Source organism: Hyperolius riggenbachi, chromosome 6 (genome assembly GCF_040937935.1).
Source record: "Hyperolius riggenbachi isolate aHypRig1 chromosome 6, aHypRig1.pri, whole genome shotgun sequence".
NCBI lineage: Eukaryota > Metazoa > Chordata > Amphibia > Anura > Hyperoliidae > Hyperolius > Hyperolius riggenbachi.
Genome location: NC_090651.1, coordinates 272997581 through 273015705, shown reverse-complemented (window position 1 = coordinate 273015705; position 18125 = coordinate 272997581). Strand labels below are relative to the sequence as shown.

The 18125-nt window shown below is 44.4% G+C and overlaps 1 protein-coding gene across 7 annotated transcripts in view; it reads right to left on the bottom strand.

Moving 5' to 3' along the window:
• The window catches only part of SMIM35 (small integral membrane protein 35), a 129336-nt gene that overhangs the window by 9103 nt on the left and 102108 nt on the right, over nt 1–18125 (bottom strand). For 6 of the 7 annotated variants that reach the window (XM_068240878.1, XM_068240877.1, XM_068240880.1 and 3 more), the window contains 2 exons: nt 8045–8155; nt 5361–5394 (listed from right to left, as the gene is read on the bottom strand). In XM_068240878.1, the coding sequence (XP_068096979.1) occupies nt 5361–5394; nt 8045–8153 (143 nt within the window). In that variant the 5' untranslated portion in view covers nt 8154–8155. Of the gene's footprint in view, nt 1–5360; nt 5395–8044; nt 8156–13086; nt 13141–18125 lie in introns of those variants that run through there. The other variant, XM_068240879.1, reaches the window with a different exon arrangement.

Below are 18125 nucleotides of genomic sequence, written 5' to 3'. Positions count from 1 at the left end.
CGCCACTGCCTCTTCGGTATACTTTAATAAATTCTGAGGTCTTATGGCTGATGTCGAACATCTGAGGTTTCATAGGAATTTAATTTACATAGATTGGATTATGGTTTTACTGTAAGACAATAATAAGAATATAAACCATTTGGTTTTCTAAGCTCATGTGTCACTTCTGCTTCTTGTGTAAGCTGAAACTGGAATTGATCACGACCAATCAAGAAAAGACATATAACGTACTAAACTGTCCCAGCTTCAGTTTTTACGATAATACCGTATTTTTAACTAAACCTTTAAGAACTTAAAAAGTTTTATGAGACAAGCATAGGTTAAGCTGGCCATAGACTATACAACTGCTTTGATCAGCACAGCAATTAACCCATGATCAACATTAACAAGAACAAATATTGTTTGTGATGTCAATCGAAATGTCAATTGTTAGTCGATCGCGGTGCTGATGAACAGCACAATTTGTGCTCAAATAGATGTTTTTGTCTAATCTGGAAAAAACATTGGACAGTGCATGGCCAGTTTTAGGGATTTTCCATACAGATGGCTAAATGGCATGTTAAAGTGAACCAGAGACGAAGCACCCTCATGTATTTTACATATATATCAGTGGGAACATTAGAGAAAACTCCAACCCTGCTCTCTGTTTCATTCTTCACTGCTCAGCCTGCTTGTTATCAGCCCTGATAAAATCCCCAACTGAGCATTCAGTCTGACTTTGCTCAGGAATCATAATAGCTGAGTCTGTCTTCTGTGATGTATTTTCAAGCCCAAGTCTGCCCCCTTCTGGCTCTGCTATAAATGACTCAGTTATAATGATTCCTGAGCAATGCCAGACTGAATGCTCAGTTGGGGATTTTATCAGGGCTGATAAGAAGCAAGCTGTGCAGTGAAGAGTGAAACAGAGAGCAGGGTAGGAGTTTTCTCTAATGTTCCCACTGATATATATGGTAAAATACATGAGGGTGCTTCATCTCTGGTTCACTTTAAGCTCCTTCAAGTTGCAAAATAACGCAAACCAATGGGAACATTTGTAACCACAATACTGTCAGCAGTTGGCATGCAGTGCGCTTACTGCATGATAAATAAAACTGCACAATGCGTCCATGACCGGCTGCTGCCCGCTCAGATGCACATGCAAGAATCGCTGCACACGCCCTGCACATAAACAGGAGCAGCTGACAAGCATACAGTATAAAAAGGACCTGAACTCAGGACTTCCTCTCTGCTCTAAAAGATACGCAACAGCATAATAACCTTAAAAAAAAACAAAAACGTACGTTTTACATTCTCTTTTGTTACTTTTTTATTCCCTCTACTTCTTTTTTCTTCCCTTATACTTCACTTCCTATCTCAATTTGATCGATATATACTCTCCATATCCGTTATGTGCACTTTACAAATACAACTAGCAATGTCTTACTTACTCAACTTTAGCCCCCTGCGTGGGGTCATTTCATTTTCTACAATGAAAACCTTTGTTTCTTTGTTGCATCTGATACAAATCCTACAATAAATCTGCAGTGTGTCTACTTCCTGCTTTTATGGAAGCAAACATATTGTTAACATCCTGTGTTTGCCAATTATCTGCTCTGCCATGGCAGGCATCTGACACAGCTAAGGGATCAAATTACAACTTGTGATTAGTCACATATGAGGGGAAATTAGACAGGCTAAACTTTCTAAGTTCATACAGGGTGCATTTCTCTATGTCTTCCTTATGTCCTGTGCAAGAGTATAAATCCACTTTAAAGAGACTCTGAAGTCTCTTTTTTACCTGTTTTTTTTTCGTCCTGCTCAGCAATAAATTCTAAGTGGATTCAACGCATTCCCTGGCAAGAACGAGTGTTTTATACCAGAGAAATAGACCTGCCAAATTCCCCGACTTTGCAGGTCACAGATTCTGCTGCCCGGGGGAGGCAGAGCTTTGCACAGTAGCTCTGCCTCATATCCAGTCAATCGCCGCCTCTCTCCGCCTCTCCCAGCGGAGATCGGCGGTGATTGACCGGAGTAGAGGCAGAGCTTCTGTATACAGTTCTGACTTTACCCGGAAGGAGGTTCTGCAGAACCCAGGAACTTTGCAGGGCTATTTCTCAGGTGTAAAACTCGTTCTGCCGCGGGAATGCAGTGAATACACTTAGAATTTAATGCTGAAAAGAACTAAGTAAAAAAAAACAAAAAAAAACAGGTAAAAAAAAGAGACATCAGAGTCTCTATAAGTGTACTGCTGTCCACCATTCCTCTGAAAGAGCTCTTAGAGTAGATAAGGATGTCATAGGATTTACATTTAAAGGACTTACGAGGCCTGATTTTAAAAAAATAAACAAAAAAAGTTAGATACCTGTGTGTTTTTGTAAGGCACGGAGGACGCCGTCCGCGCCCTCCGTGCCGTTCCGCCGGGTCCCCGCTGCTGAATATCCCCCCGAACGACCCCCGACCGCACGGCCCGGGTCGGGCTCTCCAGCCTTCACCAAGATGGCCGCCGGAGCTGGCCGCGGCTGCGCAGTCCGCATAGCCGCGAGTGCGGCTGCGCAGCTCTAAGGCCAACTCCCCGATCCACACTACTGTTACTGTTTACTGTAAGACAATAATAAGAATATAAACCATTTGGTTTTCTAAGCTCATGTGTCACTTCTGCTTCTTGTGTAAGCTGAAACTGGAATTGATCACGACCAATCAAGAAAAGACATATAACGTACTAAACTGTCCCAGCTTCAGTTTTTACGATAATACCGTATTTTTAACTAAACCTTTAAGAACTTAAAAAGTTTTATGAGACAAGCATAGGTTAAGCTGGCCATAGACTATACAACTGCTTTGATCAGCACAGCAATTAACCCATGATCAACATTAACAAGAACAAATATTGTTTGTGATGTCAATCGAAATGTCAATTGTTAGTCGATCGCGGTGCTGATGAACAGCACAATTTGTGCTCAAATAGATGTTTTTGTCTAATCTGGAAAAAACATTGGACAGTGCATGGCCAGTTTTAGGGATTTTCCATACAGATGGCTAAATGGCATGTTAAAGTGAACCAGAGACGAAGCACCCTCATGTATTTTACATATATATCAGTGGGAACATTAGAGAAAACTCCAACCCTGCTCTCTGTTTCATTCTTCACTGCTCAGCCTGCTTGTTATCAGCCCTGATAAAATCCCCAACTGAGCATTCAGTCTGACTTTGCTCAGGAATCATAATAGCTGAGTCTGTCTTCTGTGATGTATTTTCAAGCCCAAGTCTGCCCCCTTCTGGCTCTGCTATAAATGACTCAGTTATAATGATTCCTGAGCAATGCCAGACTGAATGCTCAGTTGGGGATTTTATCAGGGCTGATAAGAAGCAAGCTGTGCAGTGAAGAGTGAAACAGAGAGCAGGGTAGGAGTTTTCTCTAATGTTCCCACTGATATATATGGTAAAATACATGAGGGTGCTTCATCTCTGGTTCACTTTAAGCTCCTTCAAGTTGCAAAATAACGCAAACCAATGGGAACATTTGTAACCACAATACTGTCAGCAGTTGGCATGCAGTGCGCTTACTGCATGATAAATAAAACTGCACAATGCGTCCATGACCGGCTGCTGCCCGCTCAGATGCACATGCAAGAATCGCTGCACACGCCCTGCACATAAACAGGAGCAGCTGACAAGCATACAGTATAAAAAGGACCTGAACTCAGGACTTCCTCTCTGCTCTAAAAGATACGCAACAGCATAATAACCTTAAAAAAAAACAAAAACGTACGTTTTACATTCTCTTTTGTTACTTTTTTATTCCCTCTACTTCTTTTTTCTTCCCTTATACTTCACTTCCTATCTCAATTTGATCGATATATACTCTCCATATCCGTTATGTGCACTTTACAAATACAACTAGCAATGTCTTACTTACTCAACTTTAGCCCCCTGCGTGGGGTCATTTCATTTTCTACAATGAAAACCTTTGTTTCTTTGTTGCATCTGATACAAATCCTACAATAAATCTGCAGTGTGTCTACTTCCTGCTTTTATGGAAGCAAACATATTGTTAACATCCTGTGTTTGCCAATTATCTGCTCTGCCATGGCAGGCATCTGACACAGCTAAGGGATCAAATTACAACTTGTGATTAGTCACATATGAGGGGAAATTAGACAGGCTAAACTTTCTAAGTTCATACAGGGTGCATTTCTCTATGTCTTCCTTATGTCCTGTGCAAGAGTATAAATCCACTTTAAAGAGACTCTGAAGTCTCTTTTTTACCTGTTTTTTTTTCGTCCTGCTCAGCAATAAATTCTAAGTGGATTCAACGCATTCCCTGGCAAGAACGAGTGTTTTATACCAGAGAAATAGACCTGCCAAATTCCCCGACTTTGCAGGTCACAGATTCTGCTGCCCGGGGGAGGCAGAGCTTTGCACAGTAGCTCTGCCTCATATCCAGTCAATCGCCGCCTCTCTCCGCCTCTCCCAGCGGAGATCGGCGGTGATTGACCGGAGTAGAGGCAGAGCTTCTGTATACAGTTCTGACTTTACCCGGAAGGAGGTTCTGCAGAACCCAGGAACTTTGCAGGGCTATTTCTCAGGTGTAAAACTCGTTCTGCCGCGGGAATGCAGTGAATACACTTAGAATTTAATGCTGAAAAGAACTAAGTAAAAAAAAACAAAAAAAAACAGGTAAAAAAAAGAGACATCAGAGTCTCTATAAGTGTACTGCTGTCCACCATTCCTCTGAAAGAGCTCTTAGAGTAGATAAGGATGTCATAGGATTTACATTTAAAGGACTTACGAGGCCTGATTTTAAAAAAATAAACAAAAAAAGTTAGATACCTGTGTGTTTTTGTAAGGCACGGAGGACGCCGTCCGCGCCCTCCGTGCCGTTCCGCCGGGTCCCCGCTGCTGAATATCCCCCCGAACGACCCCCGACCGCACGGCCCGGGTCGGGCTCTCCAGCCTTCACCAAGATGGCCGCCGGAGCTGGCCGCGGCTGCGCAGTCCGCATAGCCGCGAGTGCGGCTGCGCAGCTCTAAGGCCAACTCCCCGATCCACGCTACTGTTACGTGGATCGGGGGGTTGGCCTTAGAGCTGCGCAGCCGCACTCGCGGCTATGCGGACTGCGCAGCCGTGGCCAGCTCCGGCGGCCATCTTGGTGAAGGCTGGAGAGCCCGACCCGGGCCGTGCGGTCGGGGGTCGTTCTGGGGGGATATTCAGCAGCGGGGACCCGGCGGAACGGCACGGAGGGCGCGGACGGCGTCCTCCGAGCCTTACAAAAACACACAGGTATCTAACTTTTTTTGTTTATTTTTTTAAAATCAGGCCTCGTAAGTCCTTTAAACAAAGCATAACAATTGATGAAAGGTCAGCAAATCTATCTTACTTACCGAATATTGTATAAATTGAAGACAAAGCTTGTCTCTGAAAGTTAAGTAAGAACAAAGTGCAACTTAAATAATTCATTGTATATAAATATATTTTATATTATATAATCTGTACAAAATAAAAACAGCAAAACAGAAATGTTACTTTTAATTTAAAAACAAATTAGATTGTTGATAGTTAGAAGATGGATATGATTATTTTTCACAATTTGTTACATTGCAATCGATTTTCTAAGGTGGAGGACATGGGAAATTGTTTGGTTTATTTGAAGATGCAGAGGTTACTGCTGTGAGCATACAGCTACATTCTCACTGCAGGTAATTCAGTTGTCTATCCAGAGGATTCTAACTACCTACTGAGGTAAGAATCTGACTTTTTCTTAAAGACATCCAAGCTGAAGGGGTAAAGTTAAGATTTACTTACCTGGGGTTCTTCCAGCCCCTAGCAGTCTGCCAGGTTATTCGATGCACTTTCACTGCCCTCCAGGGCGCCACTAGCCCCTCTGATAGATCTCTGACCACAGTTGTGGTTGCAGGCTTCTGCACATGTGCAAGCGCATCCGCGCCCCTCTCTCTCAATTGCACTCTCGTTGCCGGGATCATTCTTGTGCAGTTTACTGCGCAAGCTCGGAATGAGAGTGCGATCAGGAGGGGCACGTAGATGCGCCCACACTTAAAGGGAAAATTTACACTTACCCGGGGCTTCCTCCAGCCCACCGTAAGCCGCGAGGTCCCCCAGCGTCTTCCTGGCTCCTTCCCTGTCCCGGCTCCGGTTACAGGACGACTTCGTCCTGAAGTCGTCAGGTCTGCTTTCCGCTTCTGTGTATAGCCCCGTAAAAGTCCCGTCCTGCTCATGCACAGTTTAATCCTAGAAAACACATGTGCAGGACTCTCATGCCGGCCAGCGTGATGACGTATAGCCGGTCGGCTGGCGTAATGGTGCTAGACACCAAAGCGGTAAGAAGACCTCAGGACTTCAGGTCGAAGTCGTCCTGTAACCGGAGCCAGGGCCGGGCCCAGAAAAGGAGCCAGGAACACGCCAGGGGACCTCCCAGCCTATGGTGGGCTGGAGGAAGCCCCAGGTAAGTGTAAATTTTGTATTTATCACTGTTAGAATTTAAGTGGTCAGAGTCTGTTTAATTTGCAATAGTTTTTTTCCCCATTTGGTGTAAGATTTAAAATTTAAAGTGTCGGTACGCATTTACTTTTGAAGAGATGAACAGTGTGGGATTTCCCCTTCAAAGCACTGTTAACTCCTTGTTCCCCATGCAGGCTGGTGTTCCCCAGGTTATTTAGAGCCTGAGGAATATCAACTCACAACGTCCATACGATTAGGGATTAGGCCTGGGACCCACTAGCAGCGCTTTTTTAAGCTTTTTGTAAGCTCTTGTGATTTGAAAAGCTCTTGCTAGAGTAATGTACAGTGTTAAGCATAAAATTATTAGGCTGTGTTCCTTTTTCTTTGCCTGAAATAGTTAACGTTTAGGTATGCAAATTACGGTTTCTCTAAAATCGGGAATACAGCATAACACTCACTCATAAGGAATTACAACCATAAAAACTTTCCTGGCAGAGAATAGATTCTGAGAGCAGGGGATAGATCAAAAAAGGTCAGTACTGTAGTTCATGTATTTTAGCTGCCTGGGACACTGAGGCTAAGTTCACAGTGGGACGTTAAAGTCGCACGTTAAAACAGCATTTAACGCAGAATAACTCACTGCAATGAAAAATCAATGCCCCATTCACAGTGCACACGTTACGTTAGTGACTAACGCTGCACGTTAAGTAAAAGTACTGCATGCAGTGCGTTATACACATTATTAGCTGCGTTGGACTGTTTGCACATGCTCAGTAATGACTTGGATGTATACTTTTCATTGCCTGTATTTTTTACTGTATCTGCTGTATGCGACGGTAACGCTGCGTTGCCACTTTTTGGGCGCGTTGCGTTGTAAGCTTGCGGTGCGACTTTAACGTGGCATCAAAACGCAACGTCCCACTGTGAATCTAGCCTGAAAGACTGTCAGCATATGAGACAATAAAACATTAAACATTCTTAGCTGACACACAAAAAATAAAACTGCAGGATTCTAGAAAAAAAAAAGTATATTTAGGCTGGTTTCACACCAGGACGTTGCGTTTTAGGGGACGTTATGGTCGCATAACGTGCCCCTAACGCAACGCCTGGTGCTCCCTGCTTTGGACGTCAGAGTGAGCCGCGTTGTGCAGCTCACTCTGGCGTCTGTGATGCCGTGATGCGGACTCTTGGACGCATGCGGCATCACGTGGTCCCGCCGGCCAATCGCCGCACAGAGCGGCCGCTCCAGGAAGTAAACACTGCACGTCACTGAGTGCAGTGAATATTAATTAGCCATGTGCCTGGCCGCTCTCCGCTCCTCCCCAACGTTACCGAGCATGTGCAAACAGTCTAACGCGGCTCTGCCGCTTACAAAGTACTGCATGCAGTACGTTATATTATGGCGCAGCGTTACACTGTAACGCAACGTGGGCACTGTGAACAGCCCATTGATTTTTCATTGCTGTGCGGTGGGGTGCGTTACAGGCTGCTCTAACGTGCGCCTGTAACGTCCCACTGTGAAACCAGCCTTAGGAGTAGGATTAACACATTAACACATCTCAGCAGTTTATTTTCACCTCAGGTTTCCTTCAATGCATATTATACTTACCGTGACAGCAACGTCCGCTTTGATACCAGCGTATCAATATATAAAGGGCAGTGGCTCCAAGCATCACTGTCAGACTACTTCCCAGCACTACACCCAAAGCATCCACCATGACTGTAACAGAAGAGAAAAAAAAGCAGAATTCAATGTCCGCGGAAAGGATGCAATTAATACAAAGCGAATTATGATGTTCCGAATCACACATGGATTGAATATGCTGCAATGTAAAGCACAATAACTAGACAGGGCCCCATGTGAGTTCTCTGGGCATATCATTGACCTCCATTGTTGAGGAAAATACTGTACGTATAGGAGTCATTTATTTATATAGCTCTGCCTCTATTATTGGTTGTATCTGTTATCTTCTTTCTTCTCTATGAAACTTCTTGTCTTCTAGTTCTCTGTTATTGTTTTCTTCTGTTCCCTTCATTCTGCCCCAGACACCACCACTCCTCGTGTGCCACAACACCATTGTTACCTTCCAGGCACCACTGCAACTGTGTATAAGGAACCCTGGTAATGGAGGATTCAGGCTAGATTCACAGTGGGACGTTGCGTTTTGATGCAACGTTAAAGTCGCACCGCAAACTTACAACGCAACGTGCCCAAAAAGTCGCAACGCAGCATTACCGTCGCATACAGCAGATACAGTAGAGCATACAGACAATGAAAAGTATGCTTCCAAGTCATTACTGAGCATGTACAAACAGCCCGAACGCAGCTAATAATGTGTATAACGCACTGCATGCAGTACTTTTACTTAATGAGACTCTGAAGCGAGTCTCAATTCTCTTTTTTAACCTATATTAATGTTAAGCCCCATAAGCACAGCTAAACCACCACTATCCTGCGGCAAAACAAGGCTTTAATACCCCCCAAATCCCCTCTCCTGTGTCGGGGGAGCGCTTCCTGATTGAGGCGGAGCTACAGCCATAAGCTCTGCCTGAAGCGCGTCGATCCCCGCTGATCGCCGCCTCTCTCCCTCCCCTCTCATCTGCCTTCACAGAGGAAGTGAAGTGAAGGGGGAACCAGGAAGTGAAGGGAGAAGGCTGCCGCTCCGGGCTCCACGCTGATGCAGGAGGAAAGCTGTCAACGGAAATATAAGTTTGATGCAAGCGGCAAAAGTGATTGATGCTGGTCTGTGCTGGGTCAGCCAGTTCATGTGGTGAGAGGCTTTATTGATTAACCGGTGGTGGAGCACAGTGAAGCACAGGGTGTTGATATTATACCTTTGGGTGCACTGGTGCATTGGAGTAGATTTAAAGTATACAGTATCACACTATTGGAGTTTTTTTATCTCCTATGTCTGCATGGCTTACTGAGGAGGAAAAGGCTGGGACATCGAGATAAAACTGGCTTGGTCCAGAAGCGTGTTTGCTGATCCTGAGAAGGGCAGCTGTGGAATCTGGTGAGCGTATACTGTTACTATAACACTCAGGAACTGTTGAAAATTATCTATATACTAAAGAGGTCTGGAGGAAGAAACCTGTGGACTGTGATTTGACTCTAACATCAGGGACATTATCATATGGCCATTTAGATATGGTTACTGTCATGTCTAATGTATGTTTATCATGTTTTATATTGTTCATCTGAAGGTCGAGTATAGCCCTAATTATCTACTGTAGAGCGCCCTGTCCAACTTTTATAATTTTTGTAGAGTGGCACACACACTTTTCTCAGGTGCGATCCAGGAAAAGCTTTTATCTTTGCAGTCACACTAATCGTGAGGAGCGCACAAATAGGTTTTTTGTTTATTAACTTTTATCCATTAAATTGCAATTTAATTTTCTTGCTCTTTGCATTCAGTACGGTTTAAATCTTTTCCAGGTTTAGCTTCTGTATGATTCACTATTTGAGTGAGGTAACGTTTCTCAGCTGTTAGAAAGCTTTTTACTCACATGCATATTGCATGTATATCGATTCCTCAAGCTGTGCCATTAGTGGAGTCTAATAACTGTTTACTTTGGTGCCATCTAGTGTTGTGACTATTGTATGTTTATGGACTGGTCTCCTTATATCACTTGTTGTTATAGTGGTATTGTTACAATTCAGTAATATCAGTGGCACATTTTCTAAGGTGCACTACAGTGTAGTCTATAGACGCTACTGGAGGAATGCACTGGGTTCTGGAAGAAGCAGAAAATGTAATATACCTTTACTGGCTTACTGAGTATATTAAAGTAAAACGTTTTTGAGACAGGCTGTAACTCTTCATCAGTCATGGTGTACAGAAATAGCTCATGCTTTATACACATGGCGACAGGGTACTAATAGTGTAATCAATTTGTACTAAAGTAACAATAATCTACAACCCTGTTTCAGAGCACATAAAACAAGGGAAATGTCCATTTCTAGATTACTGAGTGGCTGGATGGTGTAATGGTTAAGGGCTCTGCCTCTGACACAGGAGACCTGGGTTCGAATCTCGGCTCTGCCTGTTCAGTAAGCCAGCACCTATTCAGTAGGAGACCTTTGGCAAGTCTCCCTAACACTGCTACTGCCTATTGAGTGCGCCCTAGTGGCTGCTGCTCTGGCGCTTTGAGTCCGCCAGGAGAAAAGCGCAATATAAATGTTATTTGTCTTGTCTCAAAAGCGTGCTATTTTATGGGCCAGATCAGAGCAGGATCATCCACAAGGCAACCTAGGCAGGTGCCTGGGGCCTAGTGGGTGTCAGGGAGCCCAATTGTCAATATCTCTGTCCTGTCTACCACCTCAGATTGCCAAAAGGAACATCAGGTTTAGCCAAAGCTACTACCTTGCCTCGGGACCCATTTCATCTTAGGCAGGGGACATGCTTGTCTTTCGGTTTTCTGCGTGCGTTTTTCTGCATGCAATTTCTGCACACTTTGGCCTCAATTCACCAGTGGTTACCGACCTATTTATCTCATGGGAGGTAATTTACCGCCTGTGATATCTCCAAATAGCAATTCTCCAGAAGTATAGGGTGAAATATCGACAGAGAGAAATCCATGCGATAAATGTGCGATAAATAGGCGACAGTTGGTCGTTATTTTTTCTCAAAATCACAATTCACCAGGGTAAAAAGGGGTGTGGCCATTCGTTATTTTTTCATCTATTTATCCCCTGAATGTACCTGGAGATATGTGGTTTTTCTCACAGCTGCTGCAGCTCACTCTGCAGCTAGTTTACTAGCAGCACACAGTAACATCCTATACTGTACATATTTCAGGCAGCAGAGAGCAGTCCATTTACACTATTTAGCATATTAAGCAATATTAAGCATTTACAATATTAAATGGATGGGTGAAACGAAGGAGGAATCTGGATACGTTTTTCATCAGGAGGGAGTGTGAAAATATATCCAAATACCTCCTCTGTTTCACCCATCCACTTAATATTGTAAATGCTTAATATTGCTTAGTATGCTTAATATGCAGAACGGAGGTAGGGATTTGTAATGGAAGGAGAGGGTAAAAAAAAAGGGAGGGAAACCCTCTGCAGTCACATGCTGGTAATAACCTTCTCCTCCTACCCACAATCCTTTACTTCCAGCATCCAGAGAGGCAAAGTATCGCATGCAAATCACTAACACCGCATAACTATCGACCGTTTATCGCACGGTTTTCGCATCCATATCGCTCCATTATCGCACCATTATCGCCTGCTACTGAACACTCCTCTCTCTATCCTCTCACAGTGGTGAATTGCAAACAAAGTGTTAAAATACCGCAAGAGATAAAATACCGACCTTTTATCTCTTACTAACTCTCCTCTGGTGAACTGAGGCCCATGTGTGTTTGACAAAAAAGGAGAATGTTTTTTCATAGCAGCTAATGTAATTGAATAGAGAAAACTGTCAAAATGTGCAGAATTATCCTGCAGGATGTCTTTTTTTTCTGTGCTCAAAAAATGCATTGAATGTGAACTAGCCCATTGATTAACATGAGTTCTCAGTTTTTCTGTGCAGAAAATGTGCATGAAAACAGTCGTGTGTGTTCCCTGCCTAAGGGCCTGTTTCCACTACACGCAGATTCTGCATGCAGAAAACTGACTCCAATTAATGCCTATAGGCCTGTTTCCACTGAACGCGATTTTTCTGATGCAGATTTCCCATAGGCATTCATTGGAGTCAGTTTTCTGCATGCAGAATCTGCGTGTAGTGGAAACAGGCCCTAAATCCATCATTATGCCGGATCCAATTCAATTTTTCTCCTTAGTTTTCTCCTAAGAGAGACTTTTTCAATTCAAATAAATGTGTTATTTTCTGCTCCATATAGAACTATAAATGCAGCCAGTTAATTACTGTGCAAAAAGCATAAATACAACTCGCGACTTTAGTAAGTAACTTCTGTTTAAAATAACCTTCAGTACTCTGCAGTGGTGTAGCTAAGGAGCTGTGGGCCCCCGATGCAAGTTTTACAATGCCCCCCCCCCCCCCAAGACCTCTATACATAACAATTGATACACTGCACCAAAACCTGCCAAGGACAACCACAGTGTCAGAGGTGCAAGAAGGGGATGGAGAACTGTTTGTTAGTGATAACTACTATTCAAAGTATCTATAGAAGTGATTATTACCAGCACAGGACCAATAAAGAGCTAATACAGTAGTTGAGGGAGAGCCCTTCGGGGCCCCTCTGGCCCATGGGCCCCGATGCGGTGGCTACCTCTGCAACCCCTATTGCTACGCCCCTGGTACTCTGAATTTAAAATACTGTTGTGCCAAAATGTAGGTAAAAAGTACTGTCAAATTATTCTTCTTTTGATTTTTGTTGCTTGCAGACTAAAAGGCAGTTTATTGATAAGATGGGAAAATAGCCCCCAGGAGAAAACTTTAGAGATGCAGTCATGCATGAAGAGGAGGTGGCGAGTCCCAGGCAGCCATAGTGATATCCAGGGGTACGCGGGAGAGTACGAGAGGAATCTTGGGCGCAGGATACAGCCGGTATATGGCTGATCCTGCTGCTGCACAAGTTCCCGGCAGGGCCGGGCCGACACATAGGCTCAAGAGGCTGGAGCCTCTGGGCGGAGCTAACTGCAGTGTGGGTGGGGCGCAAGGAGCAGGTCTGTGAATTGCTCACCAGTTTACCGGAAGCAGTGCTGGCTGACTGCTGGGGATGACGAGCGGAGCAGATCACAGCTGTATCAGTAATCAGCTTTCTGGCTTCTGCTGCCGCTGTCCCGAGTCTCTCCTGGCTGCGTGTACAGAGGAGAGGAGTGCGCCCCTCCCCTCCCTTCCTCTCCTCTGTGGCTCTGAGGGGCGGGGCTGAACACTGCAGAGCAACCTGGTAGAGATGGGAAGTTCGGATCTTTTCAATGATCCGGATGATTCGAATCGGATCATTGAAGAGATCCGGATCTTTGATCCGAATCTTGGATCATTTTACTACCGGAAGCATTAATGAACAGCAGGACAGGTCTGTGGACAGGAGACGGTGAGGGAGTGGACACACAGAGAAGGGGAGAAGATGGACAGAGGGCAGGGAGTGGACAGAGAAGGGAGGAGGGACGAGCAGAGAGCAGAAATGTTTGCACGTAATAACCACATGCTGCAAATCCTATGCTTTACATATATTTCACCTATATGTTCATCTGTACACTTTGAAAGAAAAGGTCGCACAGTGAAAGAAAGCATTCCCAGAAGATAAGTGCAGCTCTTTAGTGCTGAGTGCAGGAGGATTATATTGCCTTTCAATCACAGTGTCTGCAAAGTTACTGAGCTGTGCTGAGCCAAAAGCTTCCCATGTGTTCACTGTGCAGCACTACGGAACAGACAGCCTGTAATGAGCAGCAGATTATAGCCAGTATGTGTGCTCTACACATATCTGGCAGTGGCACCCATGTCCCCTCTCTCTCATCTACCTGTCCCTGCAAGCCTGCCTCCCATCCAACAGAGCGATCCATCTCTGATCTGCTTTCAAGACCCCGCTGCCCGCTGAGAGGGGGCGTGTCGCTCCTGGCCCGCCCCTTTTGCGATCCGAATCACTCATTTTGATGATTCGGATTATCGACTCATAAAATAGATTCGGATCAAAGATCCGAATCGTTCATGATCCGGACAACACTACAACCTGGGGAATTCAAGAATTTAGGAGTTGGAAGACAGGTAGCTTTACGGGGGAATTGGGGAGAGGCTCTGTGAGGAAGGGGGAGAAGTGTTCATAGCAGATCATGCAGGCATGATTCTGCTCACATGCAGCACACACTGCCTGTCACTGACTGAGCTGAATGGATCTGTTTGCCTAATGCTGCTGCCCAGTGTACATGAGACACTCACAGATGGGAGCTGTATCTCTCATTCTCCTTTGAAACCTGAAGCTGCTGCATGATTATGTGGGCGCTGTAAGATAACATGAATAACTGCAGTGTTAATAGGCCAGAGCTGGGCTTCCTGGGTGAAAGGAGAGCACACAGGGGAAAGCAACTATGAGCTGTGTCAGGTCTGTGGTGATGCTGCCTTTTGTGTCACTAACACCTATGCCTCTCTCTTTTTCTCTCCCATTCCCTATCACTCTCCATTCCTCCTTTCTAATGCTATATCTCCCCTTAACTCCCCCCCCCCCCTTCTGTCTCTACATATTCTACCCCTCTCCGTCTCCTTACCCTATTATTCCTTCCCTCAAATATTTCCCTCTCCAGAAGCATCCCTTCAATGTTTCACTTTTAAAGTGGACTTGTACTCTTGCACAGAATTAAAAAATGCACAGGACACTATGCAGTGGCTGGATAGTGTAAGGGCTGAGGATTAAGGGCTCCTACCATAGTCATAGTGTAATGTTTCTACCATAATATTATTATTAGTATGTATTTATATAGCACTGACGTTCTGCAGCACTTTACAGAGTACATAGTCATGGTACTGACAGTCCTCAGAGGAGCTCACAATCTATTCCCATCATAGCCATAGTCTTACGTCCTACCATATTATTATTATTATTATGTATTTATATAGCACTCACATCTTCTGCAGCACATTACAGAGCACATAGTCATGTCACTGACTGTCCTCAGAGAAGCTCACAGTCTAATCCTACCACAGTCATAGTCTAATGTCCTATCATATTATTATTATGTATTTATATAGCACTGACATCTTCTGTAGCACTTTACAGAGTACACAGTCATGTCACTGACTGTCCTCAGAGAAGCTCACAGTCTAATCCTACCACAGTCATAGTCTAATGTCCTATCATATTATTATTATGTATTTATATAGCACTGACATCTTCTGCAGCACTGTACAGAGTACATAGTCATGTCACTGACTGTCCTCAGAGGATCTCACACTCTAATCCAGTCATAGTCATAGTGTAATGTCCTATCATAGTATTATTATTATGTATTTATATAGCACTGACATCTTCTGCAGCACATTACAGAGTACATGGTCATGTCACTGACTGTCCTCAGAGGAGCTCTCACTCTATTCCCTACCATAGTCATAGTGTAATGTCCTACCATATTATTATTATTATGTATTTATATAGCACACACTAGAACTTTAATCAACAGCTGAATGCATTATTCTCCTCCTTACCCCACCAGCTAGAAGTCATTACATTGTGTTCCATGTAGTCACTTCTCTTCCCCTTTTCCACAATAACAGCACTCATCACTTTAGCTGTAGCAAGATATGTGTCTGAGCTTGTGGCCTAATTTGTCACCCTAAGAATTGGATTCTGGTGCCTACGAGAGACAGTTATGGCTTGTGTGTATTCTTTTAGACTCACAGGGGGCAGTTAATAAAAGTGGGCCTTGGGCACTGAAAAGTAGAAATCCAGCCCTGTGCCATGGTCACCATGCGATGCTCCCACCAGTGCCTCTCTCTGTTGTGCAGAGAGCCAGCCAGCATACATTTCACGTGATGTCAGCCTGTCTGTGTGAGTCCCCTCCCCCCCCCCACAACATGCAATTCAGTCATCAGAGAGCTGCGCAGTAAACTTATGGAGGGGGGGGGGGGGCGCACTTGGGCAGCGCAGCCTCTGTTGATGGTGGACCTTGTCCCGGCCCTGGTTCCCGGCCCTGTTAAATACTATTCCCCCTCCAGGCCGCCATGGAATGTGGGGGAATGAAATAATTCGGGTTACAGTTATTTCTGGAGGCTGAATTACAGTGTTTTAAAAGTAACTTCAGCTCCGTCTTCTGACGGCGCCGAAGTTACTCCCTGTGCGCCGCTATAGCCGTAATTCCTATTATGGCCTATGGTGGCGCCGGCTGCGCCCAAGTCTTCTGCGCTGGAATAGCAGTGCTGGACATGGGAAGCCTCTGTAGGATCCAGAGGTATCCCTCTTATTAGGTAAGTGCCTTGTTTTTTTCCCCTTAGGGTCCCCTTGAGATTACTTCCAGAAAACATTGAAAAGCTTGGTGCTTTTTTCAGGATTGCCTTAGTCAGTGGCATAGGGATAAGGAAAGGAGAGGTTGCAAATACACCATGGCCTCTTGGCTGGATGGGCCCCCCTCCAGTCACTGTAATAACTCCTTACTGATGTTCCTAGTGGTAATAATCACCTCCAAATGTGCTTTGAATAATGATCATTTTTAGACCCCCATTTATGCAGCCAGAGACAGAGAGCACACCCTGTAGGGAGCCTTAAGGTGCCCATACATGGTACAATTTTTAATTTTTTTGTCGATTAGATAATTTAGTTCAATTATTCCGTTAAATCGAATATAACGATTTTTCCAGCATCTAGGATTAGATTTTTCTCAAAAAAAATGGATAATCGTTCGAATTTCTTGATCCTTCCCCCACCCGCACACTCCCGAGATCATTACCGCCACCAATCGCTATCCGGGAAATCAACACAGTTCCCATTCATTGATCTAACCCCCCGTGTGAATGACTGCCACAGTCTATTAGACGGCGCCACTATTCACAAAAAATAATACTTACACATCCATGCAGTACTTCCTCTACTACGCATAAGGAAGTTATGCGCCAGGACATCTTGAGGCCAAATAGTAAAATTACATCTACACACTTTTTTTAACATTTAAAATTAACCCCTTACCTCCCACACTCCCCAATAGTTACCCCAAAACATTTTTTGTAAAACAAAACTGTAATGATCGCTGCTACAGCAGCTATTACTGGAAGTAGTAGTGCTGCAGCTCAGGCAGTTCTGATCTATTTCCATGCAAGCTGCATAGCTTTGTCTGTCTTTCCCTGCTGTCAGCTTGTGACTGATTATCATTCACCTGTGTGGGAATCTGCATGTCTGCTCCCATTGGATGACCTCAGTATAAAGATCTGCTTCCTGCAGGGTTTCCTTGGGTTTTCATAGCTTCAGCTTAAGCCAGTCTTGCTGTCGCTTTAGCCCCCGATCGTGTTTCTTGTTATAAAGATACTTTGCTGGTCTTTGCATCATATATTGGTTCATTGCCGATATATATGCATACCAGCACGTTTATTATTTTCCTTGTATTTGTGTTACGTGATACATCAGTGTCGCTGATGTATACGTACACGAACTGTTTATATCCTGTGTGCAGTTAGTCAGCTTTCCAGCACGTTTTGGTAGGTTGCGCGTACCGTGACCACCCGTGCTGAGGTAGTTACCCTGCTCCTGGTTCTGTTGTGGATTGCGTTCATCTCTGCGAAGAGATAACGAATCCTTCTGAATCCTGTTCTGTTACTGTTTGTGGATTGCGTTCATCTCTGCGAAGGGATAACTAATCCTTCTGAATCCTGTTCTGTTACCGTTTGTGGATTGCGTTCATCTCTGCGAAGAGATAGCGAATCCTTCTGAGTCCTGTTCCCTGTGTTACTCCATTCCTAGTCAGCGTTCCTGCTTATGTCATATATCGGTTCATTGCCGATATATACATATGTTAGTCAGACGTTACAAATAGTTTCATTGATAGCTGTAATTGTAATACGCTAGGAAAACATACTTATTGTATATTTATCTGTGTTACGTTCATCTATCTTAATCCTGCTGTTTTCTGACTATCCTGTCCTGTCTTTGTGAGGCACGCCATCGCCGCATCGCATTGGCTGCCTCATTCCAGTCTGTCTGGTTTTGGACGCTTGCTGTCGCTAAGTAGCCGCTAACTAGCAAGCGTTCATTCTGTCTACATGTCCTGATCTCCTCAGTTCTGGTTTGTGCGCTCAGCGCTA